Source organism: Poecilia mexicana, unplaced genomic scaffold (assembly GCF_051168715.1).
Source record: "Poecilia mexicana isolate PSO_F unplaced genomic scaffold, ASM5116871v1 scaffold_19, whole genome shotgun sequence".
Taxonomy (NCBI): domain Eukaryota; kingdom Metazoa; phylum Chordata; class Actinopteri; order Cyprinodontiformes; family Poeciliidae; genus Poecilia; species Poecilia mexicana.
Window position 1 is genome coordinate 1,841,372 of NW_028263388.1, and position 21,828 is coordinate 1,863,199.

At 40.9% G+C, this 21,828-nt stretch overlaps 3 protein-coding genes across 6 annotated transcripts in view; 1 reads left to right on the forward strand and 2 right to left on the reverse strand.

Annotated features, from left to right (window-relative positions):
• Positions 1-34: 34 nt before the first annotated feature.
• On the reverse strand, positions 35-7,201 carry wdr24 (WD repeat domain 24). Of its 2 annotated transcripts, XM_014967468.2 has the most exons (11): positions 7,064-7,201; positions 6,266-6,330; positions 4,914-5,401; positions 4,307-4,484; positions 3,129-3,801; positions 1,930-2,030; positions 1,750-1,865; positions 1,567-1,671; positions 1,041-1,384; positions 777-961; positions 35-499 (listed from the first exon to the last, which is right to left on the reverse strand). In XM_014967468.2, the coding sequence occupies exons 3-11, from the start codon at positions 5,392-5,394 to the stop codon at positions 331-333; spliced, it is 2,352 nt and encodes a 783-aa protein (XP_014822954.1). In that variant the 5' UTR covers positions 5,395-5,401; positions 6,266-6,330; positions 7,064-7,201; the 3' UTR covers positions 35-330. The 2 variants fall into 2 exon arrangements, with proteins under 2 accessions (XP_014822954.1, XP_087872721.1); XM_088016595.1 differs by lacking the exon at positions 6,266-6,330 and having other exon boundaries at positions 7,064-7,200.
• Positions 7,110-15,464, forward strand: zgc:112496 (uncharacterized). Of its 3 annotated transcripts, none has more exons than XM_088016598.1 (6): positions 7,110-7,188; positions 9,543-9,686; positions 10,453-10,546; positions 11,051-11,210; positions 12,152-12,304; positions 12,379-15,464. In XM_088016598.1, exons 2-6 carry the CDS (start codon positions 9,565-9,567, stop codon positions 12,540-12,542), a joined length of 693 nt encoding a protein of 230 aa, XP_087872724.1. In that variant the 5' UTR covers positions 7,110-7,188; positions 9,543-9,564; the 3' UTR covers positions 12,543-15,464. The 3 variants fall into 3 exon arrangements, with proteins under 3 accessions (XP_087872724.1, XP_014822962.2, XP_014822963.2); XM_014967476.2 differs by having other exon boundaries at positions 7,114-7,254; XM_014967477.2 differs by lacking the exon at positions 7,110-7,188 and having other exon boundaries at positions 9,553-9,686; positions 11,025-11,210.
• An 886-nt stretch (positions 15,465-16,350) lies between these two features.
• rhbdl1 (rhomboid, veinlet-like 1 (Drosophila)) overlaps positions 16,351-21,828 on the reverse strand; it is a 59,504-nt gene continuing 54,026 nt past the window's right edge. The window contains exons 6-8 of the mRNA XM_014967473.2: positions 20,628-20,728; positions 19,891-19,951; positions 16,351-18,365 (exon numbers count right to left, since the gene is read on the reverse strand). Of these exons, the coding sequence (XP_014822959.2) occupies positions 18,094-18,365; positions 19,891-19,951; positions 20,628-20,728 (434 nt within the window). The 3' untranslated portion in view covers positions 16,351-18,093. The remainder of the gene's footprint in view (positions 18,366-19,890; positions 19,952-20,627; positions 20,729-21,828) is intronic.

Here is a 21,828-nt window from a genome sequence, read left to right on the forward strand (position 1 = left end):
CTATTTGATGTAAATAATGTGAAGACAAACGGGCTTCTGGTGCAGAACGTAACATCTCAAGTGTTTTAATGTTTCGCTCAAAGCCATTTTCCTTGTTATAAATTAATGTTACATTATCTACAGTTGCTCAAAATAAGTGTTAATATGTAAAACAGTAACTCAGATCTGAAAACTGTAAAATGTTGAACATTTCAATCGCTGGTTTTACATTCTGCTGATGAAAATCACTGGAGGTCCGATTGACCGGTTGGTGTGATTTCACATGAAGGCCACAGGGGGCGGCAGAGCGCTCCGAGGCGTGAACACGTTCCCCAGGTGTGCGACCAGGTCTCAGGTGTATTCACACAGGTGGCCGCATCCAGCAGGGCAGTGAGAGTTGTTCTTCAGCCAGTTCATGATGTGCTCCAGGTGTCCGCCGTGGCTGCAGCCCTGGCACCAGACGAACAGCCCCTTCACCACATGGTGGCACACCGCACACGCACTGGCACACTGGCGACACCTGCAGGACAGACGCACACGCTTTGGTTTTTAAACGAGGGGCACTAAATAAACATTTTCTTTTAGCTGCTAAAAGGCTAAGCAAATAATTAGCTCTGCAATTAGCGCATTAGCAGAAATGAGCCCAATATGTCAAATAATCAATAATCAATCTTTTTGGAAAGTAACTAAAAGGCTAGATTACATAATCTGAAATGAATCTGAAATATGTAGAAGGTGAAGAGTTTAGAAAAAGCAAACACCTTAATAGACAGGAATTTGATCTTTGATGTTTGTACCTGTCGCAGATCCATCCCTTGTTGCTCATTGGCCGCTTGCAGTTGCTGCAGTTGATGTGCAGAGTGGTGGAGGTCTGGTTGAGGCAGGTGATGGCGCTGCAGGTACTCAGCTTGATGACCTCGTTGGAAACGTTCCACAGCTCGAACCGCTGCAGCAGGTCTATGTAGGACATGTACCAGTGCTCCTACGGGGGCAAAGCAGGTCCAAAAACTGTCCAATCACTGAACAAAACGCCAATAAACTCTGCTGCTGCGTCTCCTGACCTGAGTGAGGTCGTCGATCTCCTTGCGAATCCTCTCCCCCAACACGATGAGCACGGACACGGCCATCTGCACGTCGCCGCGCTCGGCGTAGTGGCTCAGCATCTCACGGACGATGGGGCAGAAGAAGCTGGCGTGTAAGTGCGGGCTGTACAGCGGCTGGGAAATGGAGATGAGCGAGAACGACTCGATGGGCGTCAGGCAGGCGACTTCCGCCTCGTTGCCGCTGACGTGCGGCGAGTCGGCCTTGTCCTGCTGCAGGTGCTCCGGCGCCGACGGGTTGTCGATGATCTCGTGGCGCAGCTGGAAGGCCTCCGGAGGCAGCGTGTACACCGGCTCCTCCGGCACTGCAGAGGAAGCAGCATTAAAAAATAACTTCATGCTAATACGCTAACAGAGGAGCTAATTTCCTGTTAGCGATTTAGCATTAGCTTCCACTTAATATGATGTTGGTACAAAGCCAGTGGGTTAGCAGAACTAATGTTTAGGATTATTGCTGTAGGGTTAGCGCAGCTAGCTGTGAGCTGACCCGTTTGGTTGTCGTGCTCCATGGGGTAAAGGTCGTCGTCGTCCAGCTCTGCGTCTCCAAACATGTACTCTGTGGGGCCGTCGCTGCCCTCCGTCTCCTCGTTATCTGGAAATGAAGTCAGACTGAGTCACAGGACGACGGTTTGAGTCCCCGGCTCCAGGCGCGGCGAAGCGGCAACTCTACCTTCGTTGTTGTTGCTGATGTGCGAGTTGCCCGGCTCCAGGTGGACGTTGTCCGGCCGGCTTTCGCCTTTGCAGCGCTCCAGTCTGCTCTCCGGACCCATTTCTTTCATGCTGAAACTGAAAGCAGAAACATTCAGGTTTGCTGTTCCAGTAATCCGGATTATAATCTGAATCAGATTACCTGTTCATTAGTGGTAAACTGCCCAGTTTACTGAGGCTGTGGTTTGGGCCGGGCGCTGGGTCAGAAAACATGATTCTCAGCATGGTCCATGTTGTTGAAACCTTTCAATTCAATAAAGTTTGTTATTTTGGTCAACAAACTTTTAAACATTTAAAACAGGAACGTCACATATTTTAATAGGATTTTATGTAAAATACCAACAGACATGTCAAAACTTTCTTTCATCTTTTCAAGATATTATTTCCATTGTTTTCTAATATTTTGACTTTAATCACAAAACAATTTTTTTATTTTGTTCCCATCATTTTGATATTACTCGCTTTATTCACAATATTGCAACTTTATCTTTCAATGGAAAAAAAGCAATATTTTTTTCACAAAGAAAGTTTTTGAGTTGAGTTTTTATGTTTCTTAATGTGCCAACAGGAAATGAGAAGCAGTGAATAATCGAGCTAATTCAGAGTTTTTTCGTGGACTAACTGTGTTTCTGTCAGCATTTCTTTTTTCAGTGGGCATTTTGAAGTATTGCATTAGAAAACTTTTATGGAAACTTCAAAACTTTTAAATAACTTAATAAAAAAGTTTTGCTGCTGACTTCAGGAGGTTTTGTTTTCTGTTAATCCACCAGAGATGAAAACCTGTGGTGATCCTCCCAACTCGATTATTTTTTCTATATTTTGCGACATCAGTTAATACCAATAATTATTAACTAGGTTTTTTATTATAAATATCTGAAATACTGCCAAGCTGATGCTGTGAGCGTTCCTGTTTTATTCAGTTTTCTCTCTATTTTGTTTTTCATTTTTTAAGTTTTGAGGCAAAGTGGGGGAACTTGAAACTGCTCCAGTTACTCAGCAGGCTGTTGCTAGGCAACCAAAGTTTGGGGGAACTTGAAACTGCTTCTCACCCAGCAGGTTGTTGCTAGGCAACCAGAGAAGGTGAGTTGGTTTGTGTCAGTAACTGCTCCGTCTATTGCTATTAATTTATTGGGTTTATTTCCTGGTTTCAGGAAATAAAATGAGGAAATTTAAAGAACATAAATGAATATTAAGTAATATTCATCTCTGTGAATATTTTTATTAAATTAACTTTAACTGGATAAAACTAGAGTCCCTCACCGTTTCGAAGAGGTTTAATTTCAAATTAAAAGATACTTTACTGATTCCAGAGGAACCTGCTTTTGTTCTGACCCGTCTCACCTGCGGTCGTTTGAGCTCCTGGGCCACCGTAGCATTATGGTCACACAGCTCCGTAAACGGCTTCCCACTGAGGAGGTAGAGTTGTGCCGTCTTTACGAACCAGTCCATGCGGCTGCTGTCCAGGTCCGTCTCGAAGACGCTCAGCGCGCTGGACACGTGGGCGAACTGCTCCGTCGGATTGGGCTTCTTGAAGGAAAAGAACGGGTAGCGGCGGTCGCCTCCGGGGTACGGCTTCCTGCCGGCGTCGCTGCTGACCAGACTCTCGTTGACGGCGAAGGCCAGGTCGCCCATCAGGCCGAAGCACAGGCCCTCGGGGTTGGCCTTGTCCACGGGCCGCGTGGCGTCCTTGAACATGTGCTGGTACAGCGTGCTGTCCTTGGAGCCGGACAGCAGGTAGTGGGGGTCGTGCTGATGGCGCCACACGATCCCAGTGGTCACGTCTTTATGCTCCTCGAAGGTGGCGAAGGGGATGAAAGGCCTGCGGATGTCCCACACGTAGATGTTGTGGTCCACCATCATGGAGCAGGTGGCCAGGTGGAACTTCTTCTCCGGGCGCCATTTGACGCGAGCCACCGAGGCGATGGTCTGGACGCAGTAGATCTCCTTGGCGCGGTTGGTGGTCATGTCCCAAACCTTCACCATCTTGTCTCTGCCGCCGGTGGCCAGCCAACCCCTGAGACACAAACAAGGAGAGCGGAAAGCGGATGGTTTCTAAAACAAAACTGACCTGAACCTTTACAGCCACATAAAGATGGTTACAAAGTCAGTCTTCTATCAGCTGAAGAACATTTCCAGGATTAAAGGAGAGAAAATCCTCAGTCACATCGACTGCAACAGTCTCCAAATAAATCAGGCACTAAAACCAGGAAGTTAGTTTATAAATCACAGAACAGGTTAAAGATCTGCTGCTGTTGCATCAACCTTACAGACCTCTCAGGTCTTCTGGTTCTGGATCCAAACATGGAGACGCAGCATTCAGCTTCTATGCTCCACAAATCTGGAACAAACGTCCAGAAAATGGCCGAAGCACTGAGTTCCTTTAACTCAACCCCACCTGGTTTCAGCTGCTTTTGAGTCGTACAAACCGAAGACTGATCAACATTTCTGTTGTGTGTTGATGTTCACTCTGCTGTAAAGCGTTTGAGCTGCGTTGCTGTGGAAACGCTGCGTAGCGGTACCTGTCATCGGGATGCCAGTCGCAGCAGAACACGGGGCCGGTGTGAGCCGTGAACATCCGCTCGTAGCGATCCGGCCGCCTGATGTCCCACAGCTGGACGTTCCCGTTTTCAAAGGAAGCAGCGAAGGTGAAGTAGTCCTTCATGCTGAACTGGACGTCCCTCACGCTCTCCGACTGACCTGCTCCCAAACGCCACCCATGAAACACAGCAACAGGTTTCCACCGTTTCGTTTTGTTAAAACTAAATTTAACTTTTCATCTGTTCATCAGAGGCTCAAACAACAGAAAGTCTTCAGTCAGAGGCTTAGCCAGACCTGCTGCAACACGGAATGCTACAGGAGATCCTTCCTTCCATTTTTTCAAATGTTTTATATTGTTTAATACAATTTTTATTTACTGTCACATTTTTACTTAATCTTTAGTTAATATTGTCATTTTTAAAATCTTTATTAGTTTTTAAAGCTGCTGTGAAACTTTTTGCTCTTCTGCTATTTTGATGCTTTCTGATCGTTTCGTCTCTAATATCACTGTTAAATTAAATCTTTTTAAATCATGTTTCTGCTTCCTGATTATCTATATTCTGTATTTTCTAGCTGAGCTGGTTTTACCTGAGAAGGTGCTGACGGACTCCTTTTTGCGCAGATCGAAGCATTTCATGAAGCCGTCCTGCGAGCCGCTCAGCAGCATGTAGGCCTCCGTCGGGTGGAAGCACACCTTGTTGACGGTGCGTTTGTGCTCCGTGAACAGCTGGTCCTGCTTGTTGCGTGATGGCTTGCCCAGGTTCCAGGTGACCACGGCGCCGTTGGTGGCGGCCGTGGCCAGCAGGTTCTCCTCCATCTGGTGCCACATGACGTCGGCGCAGCTGAAGTTCAGCGACGGTTTGCGGCCGACGCGCAAGTTCAGCTTCTCCACAAACTGCTCCTCCTCCAGGGCGTAGATCTTGAAGATGTTGCGCCCGGCGACGACCACCTGGGCGGCGTCCCGGCACACGCTGATGGCGTTGGCCGGAGCGTCCAGGTGGCAGAACATGGTTCGGCCGGTGATGCTGCTGCTGCCGAGGGCCGTCGTGACCCGGGACATTTTCTCCATCTTCCTGCTGCAGAAAAAACAGTAAAGAAGAGTTAAAAAAAATAATTTAAAGAAAAAAAAACTATCTATGAAATACATAATAAAACAATTAAATATGAATAAAAAATTCATTAAACCAGCAAATATAAGAACTTAAATATAAATGAAGAAATTCAATTAGTCAACAAAATAATAAATATGTAAAAAAATCAAATATAAATTTTAAAAAAGTATATAAATTTAATCATTTAAATAAACCAACAAATAAAATATTAAATAAGTAAAAAAAACAATAGAATATACATTTGAAAAATTAAATAAAGCAACACATAAATAAAGAAAATATGTACATAAAAAATACTATAAATACATTTAAAATAATAATTCCTAGTCCTGGGAATTTTTAATCTGTTCAAAATTCTCAAAGACGGATTTAAAAAAGCCATTCAGTTGTACGTCTTCCCTTCTGTTAGTGAGTTTTATACAGTCACTTCCCACCGGATGTATTTTGAATAATTAGTGATATTTTTTTTTTTTTTAAGAAAAAAGCCAGGCAGCTCCACTAAACTCATAATGGTCATTTAAGTTACAGAACTTGATGCACAAACTTATTTTTGTTAATATAAACTGATGTAGTTTGATTTAGTATGGAACTTTACTTTATTTATTTAAGAAAGAAAATGATAAATATAATAAAAATATGATAAAAAATAAATAAAATGATAGCAATGTTAAAAATTAACTTAATATTTTTTAAAATAAAAAAAGAGTTACATATTCTACCAACAGGTGGCGTTAATAAGTACACAGCATTAGAGCCTTAGTTTGCAGCAGAAACAATAAATAAATAAACTCTAGGCATATTAATAATTATATCAGCTGCAGTACTGACTTTGTGAAGAACTGATGGCTTCATCAACCTCTGCAGCTGGACAGTTTCCTCCCATGAGAGGCAACCTGTGAGCGAGAAACATCTGGGTCAGCGTTTCACAGGATGACACCGTCTGACTCCCAAGAGACACATTTAAGTCTTTAACTACAAACTACAAGGCATCATGAGAAACTGTAAAAGTAAAAGGCCATAGCCTTTTAATTAAATAAAAACTGCCAAACAATGCTAATTAGCAAAATAATCTTCAAGATTACAATTATGAGTTCATGTCTGAATAAATTAAGTTTGATTTACATATTTAATCATGAAAATTTCTGCATAATTTTAATATGTTGCAAAAGATTCGCTATTAGTCTGGAGAGTAAAAACGATCCATTGCATTGAAAATATGACCTTTGGCTTTCTGGGTGCTTTGATACGGTAGAAACATAAACAATCATTTATTGATTGATTGCTCAACTTTGTGTTTTAAGGATAATCAATGGTTTGACATTGAACCACCAGAAACTCAAATGTCTTTTAAATGACCTTTAGAAAAGTTTGGGAAACTATTGCAGCTTTTTCCGGAGCACAGTAGTTGATAGTAATTAAACCATTAACCATGTAGAGTGGAATTAAATGTTATATTCAACAATTTCAGATACATACTTTACTATAATTTATATTAAAAATATTAAAAACATTTTGCTTTTGTATTTATTGTGGTGGCCGTATATATAGCTGTATGTTTGTTGTTGTTTTTCGTGTTAACATAGTTTGAAATTAAATAAAGAGATAAAAACACCATGTTCTTATCACCTGATTGATAAGGAGCCTCTTGGTGCTCACGTGAAGATCATCCCCGGAGCAACATGTGCTAGCAGAGCCGCATCCAGGCTGCCCGCTTTCTAACGAGCTTCTACCGACTCGCCGCTCCGCTGCAGGTTCATGTCTCTGATAAATCTGTTTATCCAAAACAGCCCGCTTCCTTCCTGCTCCTCGCTCTGCTGGTGAGTTGGACAGAAAACGGCTAAGCTCGCAGGACGCGCAGCTCACTTCCACCATAAACAAGACCGCAGTGTGATGCTAACATTAGCCGGTCCACCAGAACCTACACAGAAGGAAAGCGCGAAAGGCGGGAAAACGTTTTAGATATAAAACAGTGAACAACTGCGACACAAAAAACAACAAAAGGTATATAAAGTTTAGCAATATCGAAAAATAAAGCGGAGTCAAACTACAAACCTTATGTTCTGAAGCTGTTGCTAACTGCTTGCAACACCGGAAATACTATTTGACTATAATCTCGCGAGAATTACGCAAAGCGGCCCCGTTCACCTTCCGAAGAAGAAGGCGATGACAGTTTTTCTCAACTGGAACTGGAAGAAATCTGGTGTCTAAATATTTGGTTATTTATAATATTAAAGAAGTTTTATCCATCGTTTTTATCCCTGCAAATTGTAACTGAGTAAAACAGAGGTTAAAGTAATTATTAAAGATTACATCAATACAATTTGGCAGGAAAAATTATGTACACCGAATAAAAAAGGCAACTATATAATAATAATAATAATAAAAATGGATAATTAATAGGAGAGGAGCGGTGGATAACACGATGGAAGTTCTAAATAGTGATTTACATGTTACGGGTAGACATTCATCAGAGTGAAATCAGGTCTGACTAATAAATCAAACAGCTGCAGCTGATCCAGACGCTGCTGCTGCTGTTCTCACTAAAACCAGGAAGATAGAGCGCATAACTCCAGATTTAAAGTCCCTACACTGGCTCCCTGTAGCTCAGAGAATAGACTTTAAAATGTTAGTTTATAAATCACTGAACGGTTTAGCACCACAATACATTAAAGATCTGTTATTGCTGTACCAACCGTCTAGACCCCTCAGATCTTCTGGTTCTGGTTCTGCTCTGCATCCAGAACCAGAACCAAACGAGGAGAAGCAGCATTCAGTTTCTATACACCACAAATTTGGAACAAACTTCCAGAAAACTGTAAAACAGCTGAAACACTGAGTATCTTTAGATCTCAACTAAAACCCACCTGTTTAGAGTTGCTTATGGCTAAATTAGGGTTGGAGTGCAGGTTTTGATGTCTTCGATGTTTTTATCTTTACTTTTTATCTATTTATTAATTTCTTTTTATTTCTCTTTCTCACTGTCTACGTTTCAATGATGTAAAGCCCTCCGGAAAACGTCCCAGTTAAACGACGTTTAACTAAAGTCCTTGGGGGTTTAGAGTCCCAGTTGACGGCGTTTAAATTGACACAATAACAACAGAAACATAAGTGAATTTTAAAATTCCTAAAGTTCTAGAGGTTGGAGTCCTTGTCAAATGGTGCTTTTGACTAAATTCCCAGAGGGTTAGAGTCCCAGTTAAACTATGTTTAACTGAAGTCTTAAAAGGGGAGCAGGTTTTAATGTTTTTATCTTTTTTAATCTTTTTTTTTTTCAAAATCTCTTTCTCACTGTTTACATTTTAATCATTTTAATGATGTAAAGCCCCCCGGAAAACGTCCCAGTTAAACGACGTTTAACTGAAGTCCTAAAATGTTTTTATGTTTTAATGTTTTTAACCTTTTTTTTTTTCAAAATCTCTTTCTCTTTCTCACTGTTTATTCAATGTCACATGCTGTTTTTATTTTAATTATGTAAAGCACTTTGAAATGCCTTGCTGCTGAAATGTGCTATACAAATAAAATTTGATTGATTGATTGATAGAAAATTCACAAGAGAATATCAATCAATCAATCAAGTTTATTTATTAGAATAGCACGTTTCAGCATCAAGGCAGTTCAAAGTGCTTTACATCATGAAAGCATAAAAATATTATAAACACATCTTACAGTCAACAACTATGAAAACCAGTAACAGACATTGTATTTTATCAAATTAAAATCAATACACGTAAAATATGTTGTTTAATGTTCAATTTACATAGAATAAGACTTCCAATAACTATAATCATAGTTATTGGATTATATAACTAGTACATCTGAATCATCTTCAACAGTTAATGGACTAATAAAGTGCTGAAAGGATACAACATTTATTGAGATACTACATTATGTTTTTGTTTGTTTTTTTGTTGTAAGTTTTAAAATTTAAATTTTCTATTTAATGGATTACGCCTTCTGTCCAGCAGATGGCGGTAAAACACTGCGATTGTAAACTGCCAACAAAACATACAGAAGAACAAGAATCTAATTGAGATGATTTCAGTTGTGTTTTTATTGTGCTTTATGTTGAAAGTTTAAGCAAACATCCTTCTGCTGTGATTTTTAGTTGAAGCCGTGACCTCTCCAATATGGCCGCCCTGTTCGGCTGCGGGGAAGCGGAAGTATGGAGGAGAGTTTACAAGAAGTACTGGGATGTGGTGGAGGCCACGGCCAAAGCCAAGAAGCCGAAGCTACTGCAGCTTGACAAATGGTAATTTCTGTTAACACAAAGCCGTATCAGCGCCATTAAAGAAAGCCGCTTTCTTTAATGGCGAGTAAGCCGCTTTCTTTAATGGCGAGTAAATTTCCGCTAAAAAGTAAGAAATTTTTAGATTAATCTCAGAAATTTTCTCTAGATCAATCTTAGAAATTTTCAAGGGAAAAAAAGTAATTTCTGAGTCTCAAAAGTCAAATGTTTGGTAGAAAAATGTGAATAAATTTAGAATTAATCTTATAAAAAACAAGAATCTTGGGAGTTTGAAAAGTCAAAATTTAGCTAGAAAAGAAAATTGAAATTTTGAGATTACTTTTAGAATAAAAAAAGAATTTTGTGACTTTGAAAAGTCAAAGATTTCCTAGAAAAATAAATAAAATAATTTTGAGATTATTTTCAGAGATCTTGTAGACAAAGGACATTTATGAAGTTGAAAGGCTGAAATTTTGCTAGATTAAACTCAGAAATTTGGGATTAGTGTAAAATATTTTCTAGAAAAAACACCAGAAATTTTGAGTTTCAAAAGTCTGAATTTTTCCACTTGGAACTCGGATATTTCCATGTTTTTTCTAGAAAATTTCTGAAATTAATCTCAAAGTGTCTGTGTTTTGTATTCTGTCCAACTATTGACTTTCAAGCTCCTAAATTATCCGTCTCATATCAAACTGTCACAACATGGTGACAGTTTCAACAAACATGATAAAGAAAAAGCATCTTTTATATAAGGTACATCCTGCAGCATTAAGGCTCGCTGTCTGATCAGGTACCAGGAGGAATTGCCGGTGCTGATTTCGAGTCGACCCGACAAACACATCACTCTGTCAGAGCTGAAGAAGCTAATGGAGTGGAAGCTAACGGTAAGTGCTAACCCCACTAGCTGTTTCCATTACATAAATACACAAAACTTTTTCTGCTGATGTTGGAAAAATACAATTTATCCACTGCTGTGTTTCCACTAAATAAGAAATGAAATTAAAATCACGTGAATGTTTGTTCAGGTATAAGTCACTAGAAAACATCGCCATCCTACCACTTCCTGTCATCTTCTTTGTAGTTTCCGGCAGCAGTAACACCCTGTTGTTTCCATTGTAGTTCTGTGAAATAAACCCACGTCATGCTAGGGCAGAAAACTTTCCATCAAAAATGTGAGTTTTTGGGAAATTTGTGCATTAATTTTCATAATCTCAATTAGAGACTCAGCAACTCTCGTCTGCAACAAACTCCTGCAATAATCGCAGCAGCTGCGTTTCCACTGACCGTAGAATTGGCCAAGTTGACATTTTGGCATTTGTTAGTGTAATACAGACGACGTTTTGCTGTCATTGTAATGTGAAGGCGGCGTGTCTCCTGTGTCCGTCCAGAGGGGGAAGTTCAGGCCGAGGCTGCAGCAGCTGGCGGCCTCCAACGCCGAGGACGCCGTCCAGAAACGCTCCAGAACCGCGTTGGGCCTCCTGCCCGACGTTCCGGCGGCCGTCGCTGAGCTCAGCGGCCTGAGAGGCGTCGGCCCCGCCACCGCCTCAGGTTGCCGTCTTCTCACTCCCCTCTGCATGAATACACCAGTGGTAAATCACAGTGGACAGCTCAATATTTCACAGCGATGGCTGGTAGTCTGGGTGATTGATTTTCCAATAAGTTCACAGAGTCTCGCTCAACCGTCAGACGGAGGAGCGCTTCGCCCTCTTATCGCTGCACACGGCTCAGTCTGCAAGCAAGGAAGTAAAACTTTATCTGTTCAACATCTTTCAAAGATGAAATCATAAAACGGAAACATCAAACTACAACCTTCTACACAGACGCACAGCAGCGTATTAGAGTTGATGTAGGTATTAAAAAAGCAATAAAAGGAATTAAACTCCACAGGAAAATCCTAAATATTGTGTAGAACAAACAAGGACATTTCTGAATTTGAATAGTTCAAAGTTTGTTTGAAAAATCTAAAATTTTCTATAAAAAAACAACTAAATTTCTAAGTTTTAGAAGTTGAAAATTTCTTAGAAAAATCTCGGAAGTTAGATAAGAGTCACTAATTTGTAAACATCTCAGAAAAACATTTTCTAGAAAAAAAGTAAAAGAAATACTAGAAAATCTCAAATGTTCTGTAAAAACAAGAAAATTACTAAATTTGAAGTCGCAACATTTCCTAAAAAAAAAAAAAACAACTCAAACTTTCTGTAAAAGATAAGAAAATTTGAGTTAGAAAAATCAGAAAATTTGCCAGAAAAATCTCAGAAATCTGTATTTGAATCCTGAAAATTTTAGAAAATTCATAAAAGAGGGAAATTCCTGAATTTGAAGCCACAGATTTTCTCGAACCCTCCCCCCTCCTCCCGCCCCCAAGAACAATTTAGTTTGAAAAGTCAAAAATTTGCTAGAAAAAAAAAGAAAATTTGAAATTAATTTCAGGAATGTTGCAGAAAACCCCGTATATTTCTGCGTAAGTGACGCTGAGTGTTTTGTTGCAGCCGTGTTGGCAGCAGCGGCTCCGGCTCTGACTGCGTTCATGTCTGACGAAGCGGCGGAGAGCGTCCCCGGGCTGCAGCCCGTCCAGTACACCGCCAAGCACTACGCGGTCTACCTGGACAAAATGGCCAACCAGGCTGCCAAACTAAACGCAGGTGAGGCGACGCCCGGCAGCCGAGGGTCTGTTGAAGACCAGATGGAGATCTGTGGCTTTGCTTTCTACTCTCAGTGGATCCGCAGCAGGACTGGACGCCCCACAGGCTGGAAATGTGTTTGTGGGCGACGGCGACGGCGACCAAGCTGCAGCTTCCTGTTCTGGAGGACCTGAAGGGCGGCGACACACAGAGCTCAGACTGCGACCAGAGGCCCGCCAAGAAACTTAAAACTGCTTAAAACACAGCGACGCTGAAGTTAGTCAGTAAATTAGTTAGCCTGATCCAAGAGGAAGAAAAGGGGGATTCATTTTCCAAAATCCATATTTTCACAATATTATTCACTTATAAAAGTCAGTTTCTAACTGAAATTAATGACAGGAAGTGTATGTTTAAGATTCACTTGGTAAAAATGAGAAAATGAAAGATCAGCAGCACCATGTGGCCACAGTATTATTCTTTATTTATATTGTTTCTAAATTAAAGCAAAGTACAATGAACAGTACAAAGTAAAACAAAATATATTCATATATATACAATATAAAATGGTTCCATTCTGAACATTTAAAAAGTACAATAGTTTGTGAAGTAATTCATGAGGATTTGGATATAAATTATCCACTAGTAAATTTAGTTTTCCTTTAGTTTTGACCCAGAGAAAAATAGCTTCTTCTTCTTCTTCCTTTTTTTGTAAACGCTGTTTGGGCACGACCTCTTCTCTGGTGGGAGAGACTGAGCCTCGTAAGCTTGGCACCATTTTATCGATACAAGAAAGCAGCTCATGAAAAACTACCACAGCAGCGCAGGCATGACGTTGTCTGGCTAATCTCAGAAAAGTTTTTATTTTTTTATTTTGCATGGCCAAGAGTTGCTCAATTGTGAACATGTGAATAATCTGCAGCAAACCAAGAAACTGGAAAAGGACGATGGTAAAAAGCAGAAAACCTCCAACTTTGAAAAACAAGAGTTGCTTTGTTTACATTGATGCTAATTTTGTGATTCAAACTGCATCTAAATGAGACCTGGTGGTGGATACTTTGGTGGGAAATGAAACACTGTCAGTCGAAAACGTTAAAGAAGCTGTTTAGCAGATTTTAAATGTTTGCATTTCATTTCAGGAGCTGCAGAAGCCTGAACAATAGTCCTGCACTGAGTCACCTAAACCTCAGAACCAAACGCTAAGAAAAGGCAACCTGGCGCGGCTTGTTGGCACAGAGCAGCTACAGATGTTAGCGCTACGGCTAGCGTCCGCTACGGCTAACGACAGATTCAGAACAGGATTATGGAGAGTCACGGCGCAGGTGCGACATTGCACATCAAAAAAGTAAATTTCTGGGGAAAAAACCCTCCAAAATTCTGAGATCTAAAAATTTCTGAGTTTTTCTTGCAAATTTTCAACTTGCAAGAAAATTTCCAAGTTGTTTTTTTTATTTCTGAGTTTTTTATTGAAAATTTTTGACTTTTCAAACTGAGAATTTTTTTTTTGCTTTTTCTTGAAAATTTCAGATATTAATCTAAAAATTTCAGAGTTTTTTTCTACTTTTATTTTTTTTATTTGAAATGGCCCTAATTTGCCGTCACTTATGTTGCGCGAATCAGTCGCCAAATCACAAATTAAACTTCGCCTCCGTCTTTTTCTGGGCTTTTCTATAAGAAGGCATGAGACGTTTTGGGACAGCGGTTTGGCATCTGGATATTTAATACAGATTCTAGAATAGCTTCTTTTGGAAACAGCAACAGAAAAATTAAAAAACCCAGAACTAAATGTTCAGATTAATCTGAAGATATTTTGATTTTAGGCTCAGTTTCTGTCAGTTTTAGCCGTGACAATTTTTCTGCTAACAAAAAGCTACAGGCGGCGTTGAGTTCACAGTTAGTGTGCAGATCCACTGACTAGCCCTTTTCCTTCTGATTCCACTGAATCTTAGACTAAAGAGGCACATGAACCTCATTACAAGCTAACAGGCTAACGGGCTAACCTCATAACAGGCTAACCTCATTATAGGCTAACCTCATAACAGGGTAACCTCATAACAGGCTAACAGGCTAACCTCATTATAGGCTAACCTCATAACAGGCTAACCTCATAACAGGCTAACGGGCTAACCTCATTATAGGCTAACCTCATAACAGGCTAACCTCATTATAGGCTAACCTCATAACAGGCTAACAGGGTAACCTCATAACAGGCTAACAGGCTAACCTCATTATAGGCTAACCTCATAACAGGCTAACAGGGTAACCTCATAACAGGCTAACAGGCTAACCTCATTATAGGCTAACCTCATAACAGGCTAACAGGGTAACCTCATAACAGGCTAACAGGCTAACCTCATTATAGGCTAACCTCATAACAGGCTAACAGGGTAACCTCATAACAGGCTAACAGGCTAACCTCATTATAGGCTAACCTCATAACAGGCTAACAGGGTAACCTCATAACAGGCTAACAGGCTAACCTCATTATAGGCTAACCTCATAACAGGCTAACCTCATTATAGGCTAACCTCATAACAGGCTAACAGGCATTAACCAACAGGCCTTCAGTTTAACACTTCCTGATAAGTTTCAAAGATCGATCACTGCCAAATATTGGCCGTTCTCTCTCTCTTCCTGTTGAAGTTGATCTGAAAATGGCTTATTGAAGCTGCTTCGAACCGTCCGCCTCTGATGAGACGCTTCCTGTTCCTGCTGACAGTTTCATGACTTTCAAACCCAAAAATAAATTAAATAAAATCCCTTTAAGCAGCTTTTGGACTAAATTATCCAGAAGCATTCAGTAAATGTTACCACCATCAGAAACTTGAATATTTCCAGTTTGTTGTTAGCGAAGCTGCATTCAGGCGGAGCGTAGGGGCAACTTGGAGGCGTGGGCGCTTGCTAAGTAATGCTGCTACTCTATGAACAGGAAGTAAACAAAACGAGTTCAGCTACATGAAAGCATCTCAGAGGTTTGAACAAATCAGAACAATTTCACATAATTGATCAAACGTCCACGCATTCACACATTTCTACAAAGTTTCAAACCAACAAGCGTTTCGTCCTCATCGGCCGTATGACGGGAAAAAAAGCCCCAGAATCACATAAATATGTAAGATAATTTAGATTATTATTCATCTGTCTGCACTTTAAAAACTGGAAATAAATATATTAAACAAACAAATCAATTATTATTTAAGTGAGTCAAAAGGGAATTTAATATTTAAATGTGGGAATAAATAATTGAAACTAATATTTTTTGGTATCTAAAAAATTGACATTAAATAACTGAATAAATCAATTTATTTGTAATAATTCTTGAATTTTAGTGACTTTTCCATCATATAAATGATGAGGAATAGATTCATCTATTTAAAATGTTTATTTCCAATTCCATTCAGCATCTGAAATAAATAATTATTTAATAATTTAAATAAAAACTTGTGACCCTTTTGACCCTCCATACTGTTTCCTATGGCTTAATATATAAAGCACTGACTAAAGATTTATAAAATCTGGTTGGCGGTTGCCTGACAAACCGGACCGAAGCCGATCAGACTCATCGGGACAACCAGACCAAATATTTTGCACCATTTGAAATTTTTCCTCCTTTTCCCTTCAAAGTGGGAAAATCCAAATAAATATGGTTTGGAAAAAACGGGAACACGTCCACGACCGGAGGAGAAAACGGGGACAACAGGGTAACACTTCGTCTTTTTTTGTTTTTACAGTTACATTCCTTTACAAATGTTTACAGTCCCTAAGAAGAATGAGAAACTGAGGTATTAACTCGGCCTGACGCAGGTCAAAGGTCAGGCGGGCGGTACTGACGCAGGTCAAAGGTCAGGCGGGCGTCGCCTCTTTGACTTCAGCTTTCGATCCGAGGCGTCGGTTCGTTCACGTTGACCGACAGAATCAGGCAGCGGTTGCTCTCAAAGAAACCGGAGAGCATCGAGTGTGTGTGTGTTGTCATGGAAACCACAGAGTATGACATGGCATATTTTACACGTCAGTACAAACATGGCGGCTGCGCAGCAAGGACAGGTGCCCGATCGCTGGATTACAGTCACTTTTCTTTTTCTGACTGTTGCTTTGCGTTAGGCGTGTGTGTGTGTGTGTGCGTGTGTGTGTGTGAACTATTTTCCGTATCCACAGTGTCGGTGTCATGACAAACCAAAGAAATGCAGAAGAATGTTGTTGGATGAGCTGATGCTAAAGGATGCTAACTGATCGTTGCTGGAGATGCACCGATCGATGTTTCCTGCTGCCGATTTCCAATGTTTTCCTTTTTTATTATTTTTTTTGCAGTTCAATTTTAAATCTGATCAATTATTTTTATTTTCTAAGAAATATAAAGTATAAAAAATGAGAAAAAATTTGCCACAGGTTCTTAAATAGAAGAAGCAGAAATGAAAACTTGATTTTTAAAGGGACAATATTATGCATTTTCCAGGCACATGGCAGCCATTTTATAAAATCAAGTAACTATGTTAATAACTTCAGTTATAAAAATGCTAAATATGTCAAATGTGACTTAAAAGAAATGCCACTTCCTGATTTAACGCCTTGAAACTGGGCGTCTGTCTCTTTAAAAGCTCCTGCCCTTCCTGAAGCTCCGCCTCCAGGAAGTCGTCCCATCATGGCTCCTCTATTAACCCTTTAATATTTCTACCAGTGTAGAAATACACTGCTATAGGAGCTGTTGCTCTGAGCAGCAGCTCCTATAACGAGCTCAGCAGCTGGTTGCTAATTGCTGCTGGCTAGTCTGGAGGAGCTGAGAGGGGAGGAGCTGCGGCTCGAAGGCGGGGCTAGGTCCACCCAGGCGTTTAGCAGCTGAATGGTTGCCATGGCGATTAAAAGACTAATCAAACATGCATTAAAGAAAGAAAGCAACACTCCAGGTTTGTTTTAGATGAAGGAAAAAGATTAAAACATGGAAAAATCAAAAATAAGTTTTACACGACACCGCCCCTTTAAAAGTAAAATTATCACATGAATAGTGAAATTTTATGGCGTCTTAAGCTTTATTTTTTAAATTTAGGTAACTTTGTGCTGTTTTTGCGATAAAAGTTTTACATGACAAGCTGATCAGAGCAAATCAATGGAAAATGGACTCCAATCTGATCGGTGCATCTCCAGTCTGTTTCAGACTCTGAGCTGCTCCTTCTGGATGTCTGCTGTGTTTTTGGCTGCAGCAGGAAAACCTGCCAGAAACGTTTCTTTCCAGAGGCATGTGTGATGATGTCAGCATCTTCTCGATTGAGGTCTTTGCATGAACGAAGCAAACGGAAAACAAACGCAGGTTGATGCGGATGAGGTTTCTACATATTCATATAAAAACGACGGAAACTCAGAGGAGCTTCCAGCTGTTGCTACTGTAATCCCTCTTTAATAAAAGAGAAACATTTCTTTGATTCGCAAAGTTTCTGTAAAAAAGGATTCGGTAACGCTTCATCTGAGCGCAGCGCCGACGAAACGCCGCCATGAACACGATAAACGGCAACATGGAGGAGTCTGTAGAAACGTTTACGGCCGTCAGTCATTCGGTTAATAATGACACTTTTCATGGACTTTTATTTCAACTTTTGGTGCAACTTTGCACAAAAAGTGTCACAATTTACAGAATAATGCAAAGTTTACACTTTAAATAAACTTAGCGCAACTTTAAAAGTGTCATAATTCACTGAAGGACAAACAGAGACTCCTCCATGTCGGGTATTTTGTCTCCTGCTCGCCCTGCAGTTGAAGAGTTACCGATTATTCTGGGTGGATTGTTTTCAGTTTGGTGGAATCGGGAGCAAACGGAGCCGCCATCATGGCGGCGGCGGGATCTGAACGCCCAGCAGGTCGTAGGCGAAGATGTTCCAGAAGATGGCGAAGAGGAGGAAGGTGATGAAGGAGAAGACGATGACCCACCAGGAGCATTGCTTCTGCAGGCTCTCCTCGTAGCTGCGCAGGATGAGCAGCCCCATGCTGATGCCCACCACCGCGCCCGACAGGTGGGCCATGAAGCTGGGCTGCGGCCCCGACAACGGCACCGGCGGCGAGAAGCGCAGCCAGACGGCGCGGCCCACCTCCGAGCTCACTGCAGGCCAAACCAGGAGATTAGTGGTGCTGCGGGCCAGACACACTAAATATCAACAAGGAGTTTAATCTGGTTTACAGAGGAAACAAGAAAAACTTGGTGAATGAGAGAAATGTTCTAGTTTACTTATAAGGTAAATAATCTGCCGGGTTATTTTTACCAAAATTAAAGAAACACTGAAACGAGCTCATATAAGTAACAACATAAAGTCATAATATTAGAAGATAAAATCATAACAGAATAAAGATGAAACTTGTAAAATCAATAGAAAAGTAATTTAATAAGAAAAAGCTTCAAGCTCTGCAGCAGCAGCTAATTTTCCCTAAAATCAACTCTCCAGTTTAACTACAGAAACCTGCAGCTGATAGCAGGACAAGACAAATCCTGCTGACATACGGCCTTATTCTGGTCACATGCCGACATCATTATCCTATTACTATGACTTCATTGTGGTAAAATGACAACTTTATTTTTTTTATTACAACTGAAAAAAGAACCATGAACGTTTTTTTCTCTGAATTTTAAAATGTTCTTCTACTTATTACATCTTTGTTCTGCTGATATTTTGTCTTATTCTCATAATTTCATATTTTTTCCTGGATCAAAGACATTTCTGAGGAGATCAAAGGATTTCAAATGTTTATTTGAACAGATTTTCTTCTTCTATTCCAGCTTTCTAAGAGCTGAAAACCATGTTACAGTGAAATTAACGCGTTACAGTTCGGATGTTTCTTTTCCAGCTGCAGACGGATTTCAAAGCGTTTTTCACCAAACGTCTCTGGCTGAACAGAGCAAACATGATTCAGTTTCAGCGTCAGACGATCCGTCGGCTGTTTGTGAAACGGATGCGGCGCTGCAGCCGGGCTCGGCCGGACAGATGGAGGGAACATACTGCTGAGCAGCGCTAGCTGCTAGCCGCTAGCCGCCATCATCATCACATTCCTTCACATGAACGCTGCCTCATACTTTCTGGTTCCAGGGAGTTTTCAGGGTTTATTACAGGAATGTTTTCCACCTGTGGGCAGCTGGACGGTCAGAAACTTTACATTTAGCACTGCTAGCTAAGCTAGCTCGAGGAGCAAAGCAGCTTCATCAATCTGAATGGCAGCCAATCAGAAAGGTGAGAATTGAAAAGTTGCAGATTTGCTCGAAAAAGATTTTCTAGAAAGATTTTCAAAAGTAAAAAATTTTGGACTTTTCAAGCTGAGAGTTTTCCATGTTTTTCTTTTGAAAATTTCCAAGGTTAATCTTAAAATTTCTAAGTTTTCCTAGCAGATTTTTGACTTTTCAAACTCATAATTTTTATGTTTTTCTCTCAAAAATTCCTGAGTTGTTTCTAGCAAATTTCCAACTTTTAAATTTCCTCGTTTTTTTCTGGAAAACTGACTTCGCTTTCCCTAAATTATTATTTTCAGTTAAATTCTGAAGCCCTAATTTACGATGCTGCTTTGTAAAGTTGAACATGTGTTTTGAAGTTCTGGTTCTCGACTGCTGGGTGTTTTTATGGTGAATGTAGGAAACGTACTGCAGACCAGTGCCAGGATCATGCGGAGCAGTTTGTACGGACAGCGCATCCCGGCCCAGTTCTGCAACGCAAAGCAGAGCAAAAACAAGTCAGCGCAGAAATATGACAACAGAAAACCAACATCAGACACATCAGAGCGTAAACGTCTGCGAGAGGAGGAAGCAGTTAAAGCAGCTGCAGTAATCAGGACTGGGATCACTGAGAGGTTCTCCGGTGTGAGAGGAGCCGTTTTAAAACCGTTACGTCAGAGGATGAAGTCCAACGCAGAGCGACTGCGACCGGCCGCCGGCGTTGCTACGCTCTCACACCGCGGCAGAGGGGCTGGAGGCCCCGGCCCTCCAAAGGCCTCTGCATGGCCCTGAAGAGAAACGTTTGACTTAAACCGCAGATGAACCCGATCTGATTTATTGTCCAGACTCTAATATCATTTATCGCAATAATTTTTGCAACATTTTATCGTCCAGTAAAATCTGTAATCGTGACACGAAGAGATGGATTGACGAAGAAAAGTTTATTTAACCAAACAGTCGTTTCGTTTTCTGGCCTGGAGGCTCGTTTACAAACAAAAGATCTCACACCAAACCCGGCGATGACCTCACCGACATCGCTGCGATCTGATTGGCTGAAAAAACTCCAGAAACAGGATGTGGGTCGGTCGGCGTTCCAGCTCTGAAAACTCGCTTTTCAGACCTAACAAAGCTGCTGCTGATGATGATGGTGATGATGATGGCTGTTACCATGACGACGTTGGCCAGATGCGCGGAGCAGAGAGCGTAGACGCCACCGGATCCCCCGACCACCGGAGCACGCATGTCTGTGATGGACACCGTCAGCGAGCCTGAAGGACGGAGAGAGAGAAACGAGGGAATCAGAAAACGACAAGAGAGAGAGAGAGAGAGAGGGAGAGGGAGAAACGAGGGAATCAGAAAACGACAAGAGAGAGAGAGAGAGGGAGAAACGAGGGAATCAGAAAACGACAAGAGAGAGAGAGAGAGGGAGAAACGAGGGAATCAGAAAACGACGAGAGAGAGGAAGAGGAAGAGAGAGAGAGAGAAACGAGGGAATCAGAAAACGACGAGAGAGAGGGAGAGAGAGAGAGAGAGAGAGAAACGAGGGAATCAGAAAACGACGAGAGAGAGGGAGAGAGAGAGAGAGAGAGAGAAACGAGGGAATCAGAAAACGACAAGAGAGAGAGAGAGAGGGAGAAACGAGGGAATCAGAAAACGACAAGAGAGAGAGAGAGAGGGAGAAACGAGGGAATCAGAAAACGACGAGAGAGAGGAAGAGGAAGAGCTGCATTTTTCCGCGGCGAGGGACAAAAACAATGGCAGTCAGATAACGAGTCGAGTCACCTTCCTCCAAGTGCTTTCACTCTGCGTTTTCACTACATCAGCTGATCTTCACATGCAGTTATAAAGACACACACACACACTGCAGATAATCTGAAGAAAACAGAAACTGAATGCAGAATATTTCCTGCCAAACCAGAGGAAGAGATTAAAATCCACTCAGAGGGACGGAAAACGTTCGCTTTCTTCAGCTAATTTAGGAAAAGCAGATACGGAAGTACGAGCCGCTCAAAGGTTTACTGATGACGAGCAAAACGATGAAGATTATTACACACTTTTACTTAAAATACAGAACTTGCCGGTTTGAAACTGCGATGGAGTATTTATAAAGGTAATCATGTTTTTTTCTCCATGTCTGACGTCTGGTTATCAATACGAGTAAAAAATAGTTAGATTTACTGTTGGGCCCCAGCTGAGGGCCTCAAAGCAAAAACCGTCAGTTAAATACAGAAAATACCAACTAGAAATATTTATTCCACCAGTTTACCATCATATATGCACCCAAATGTCACAACATTTCTCAAAAATATCTGATAATCAGTGATTATGAAGTATATGGATTCAGTATCATTACAAAGAATGTTGTTTT

Excerpts from the sequence above, each read along its gene's own strand:
- zgc:112496 (XM_088016598.1), top strand. The coding sequence starts at position 9,565 with ATGGCCGCCCTGTTCGGCTGCGGGGAAGCGGAAGTATGGAGGAGAGTT. Across the intron at positions 11,211-12,151 it reads CGGCCCCGCCACCGCCTCAG|CCGTGTTGGCAGCAGCGGCT; the intron begins GTTGCCGTCTTC and ends GTTTTGTTGCAG. Across the intron at positions 12,305-12,378 it reads GGCTGCCAAACTAAACGCAG|TGGATCCGCAGCAGGACTGG; the intron begins GTGAGGCGACGC and ends TTCTACTCTCAG.
- wdr24 (XM_014967468.2), bottom strand. The coding sequence starts at position 5,394 with ATGGAGAAAATGTCCCGGGTCACGACGGCCCTCGGCAGCAGCAGCATC. Across the intron at positions 3,802-4,306 it reads GACTGGCATCCCGATGACAG|GGGTTGGCTGGCCACCGGCG; the intron begins GTACCGCTACGC and ends TTTGTGTCTCAG. Across the intron at positions 962-1,040 it reads AGATCGACGACCTCACTCAG|GAGCACTGGTACATGTCCTA; the intron begins GTCAGGAGACGC and ends TTGCCCCCGTAG.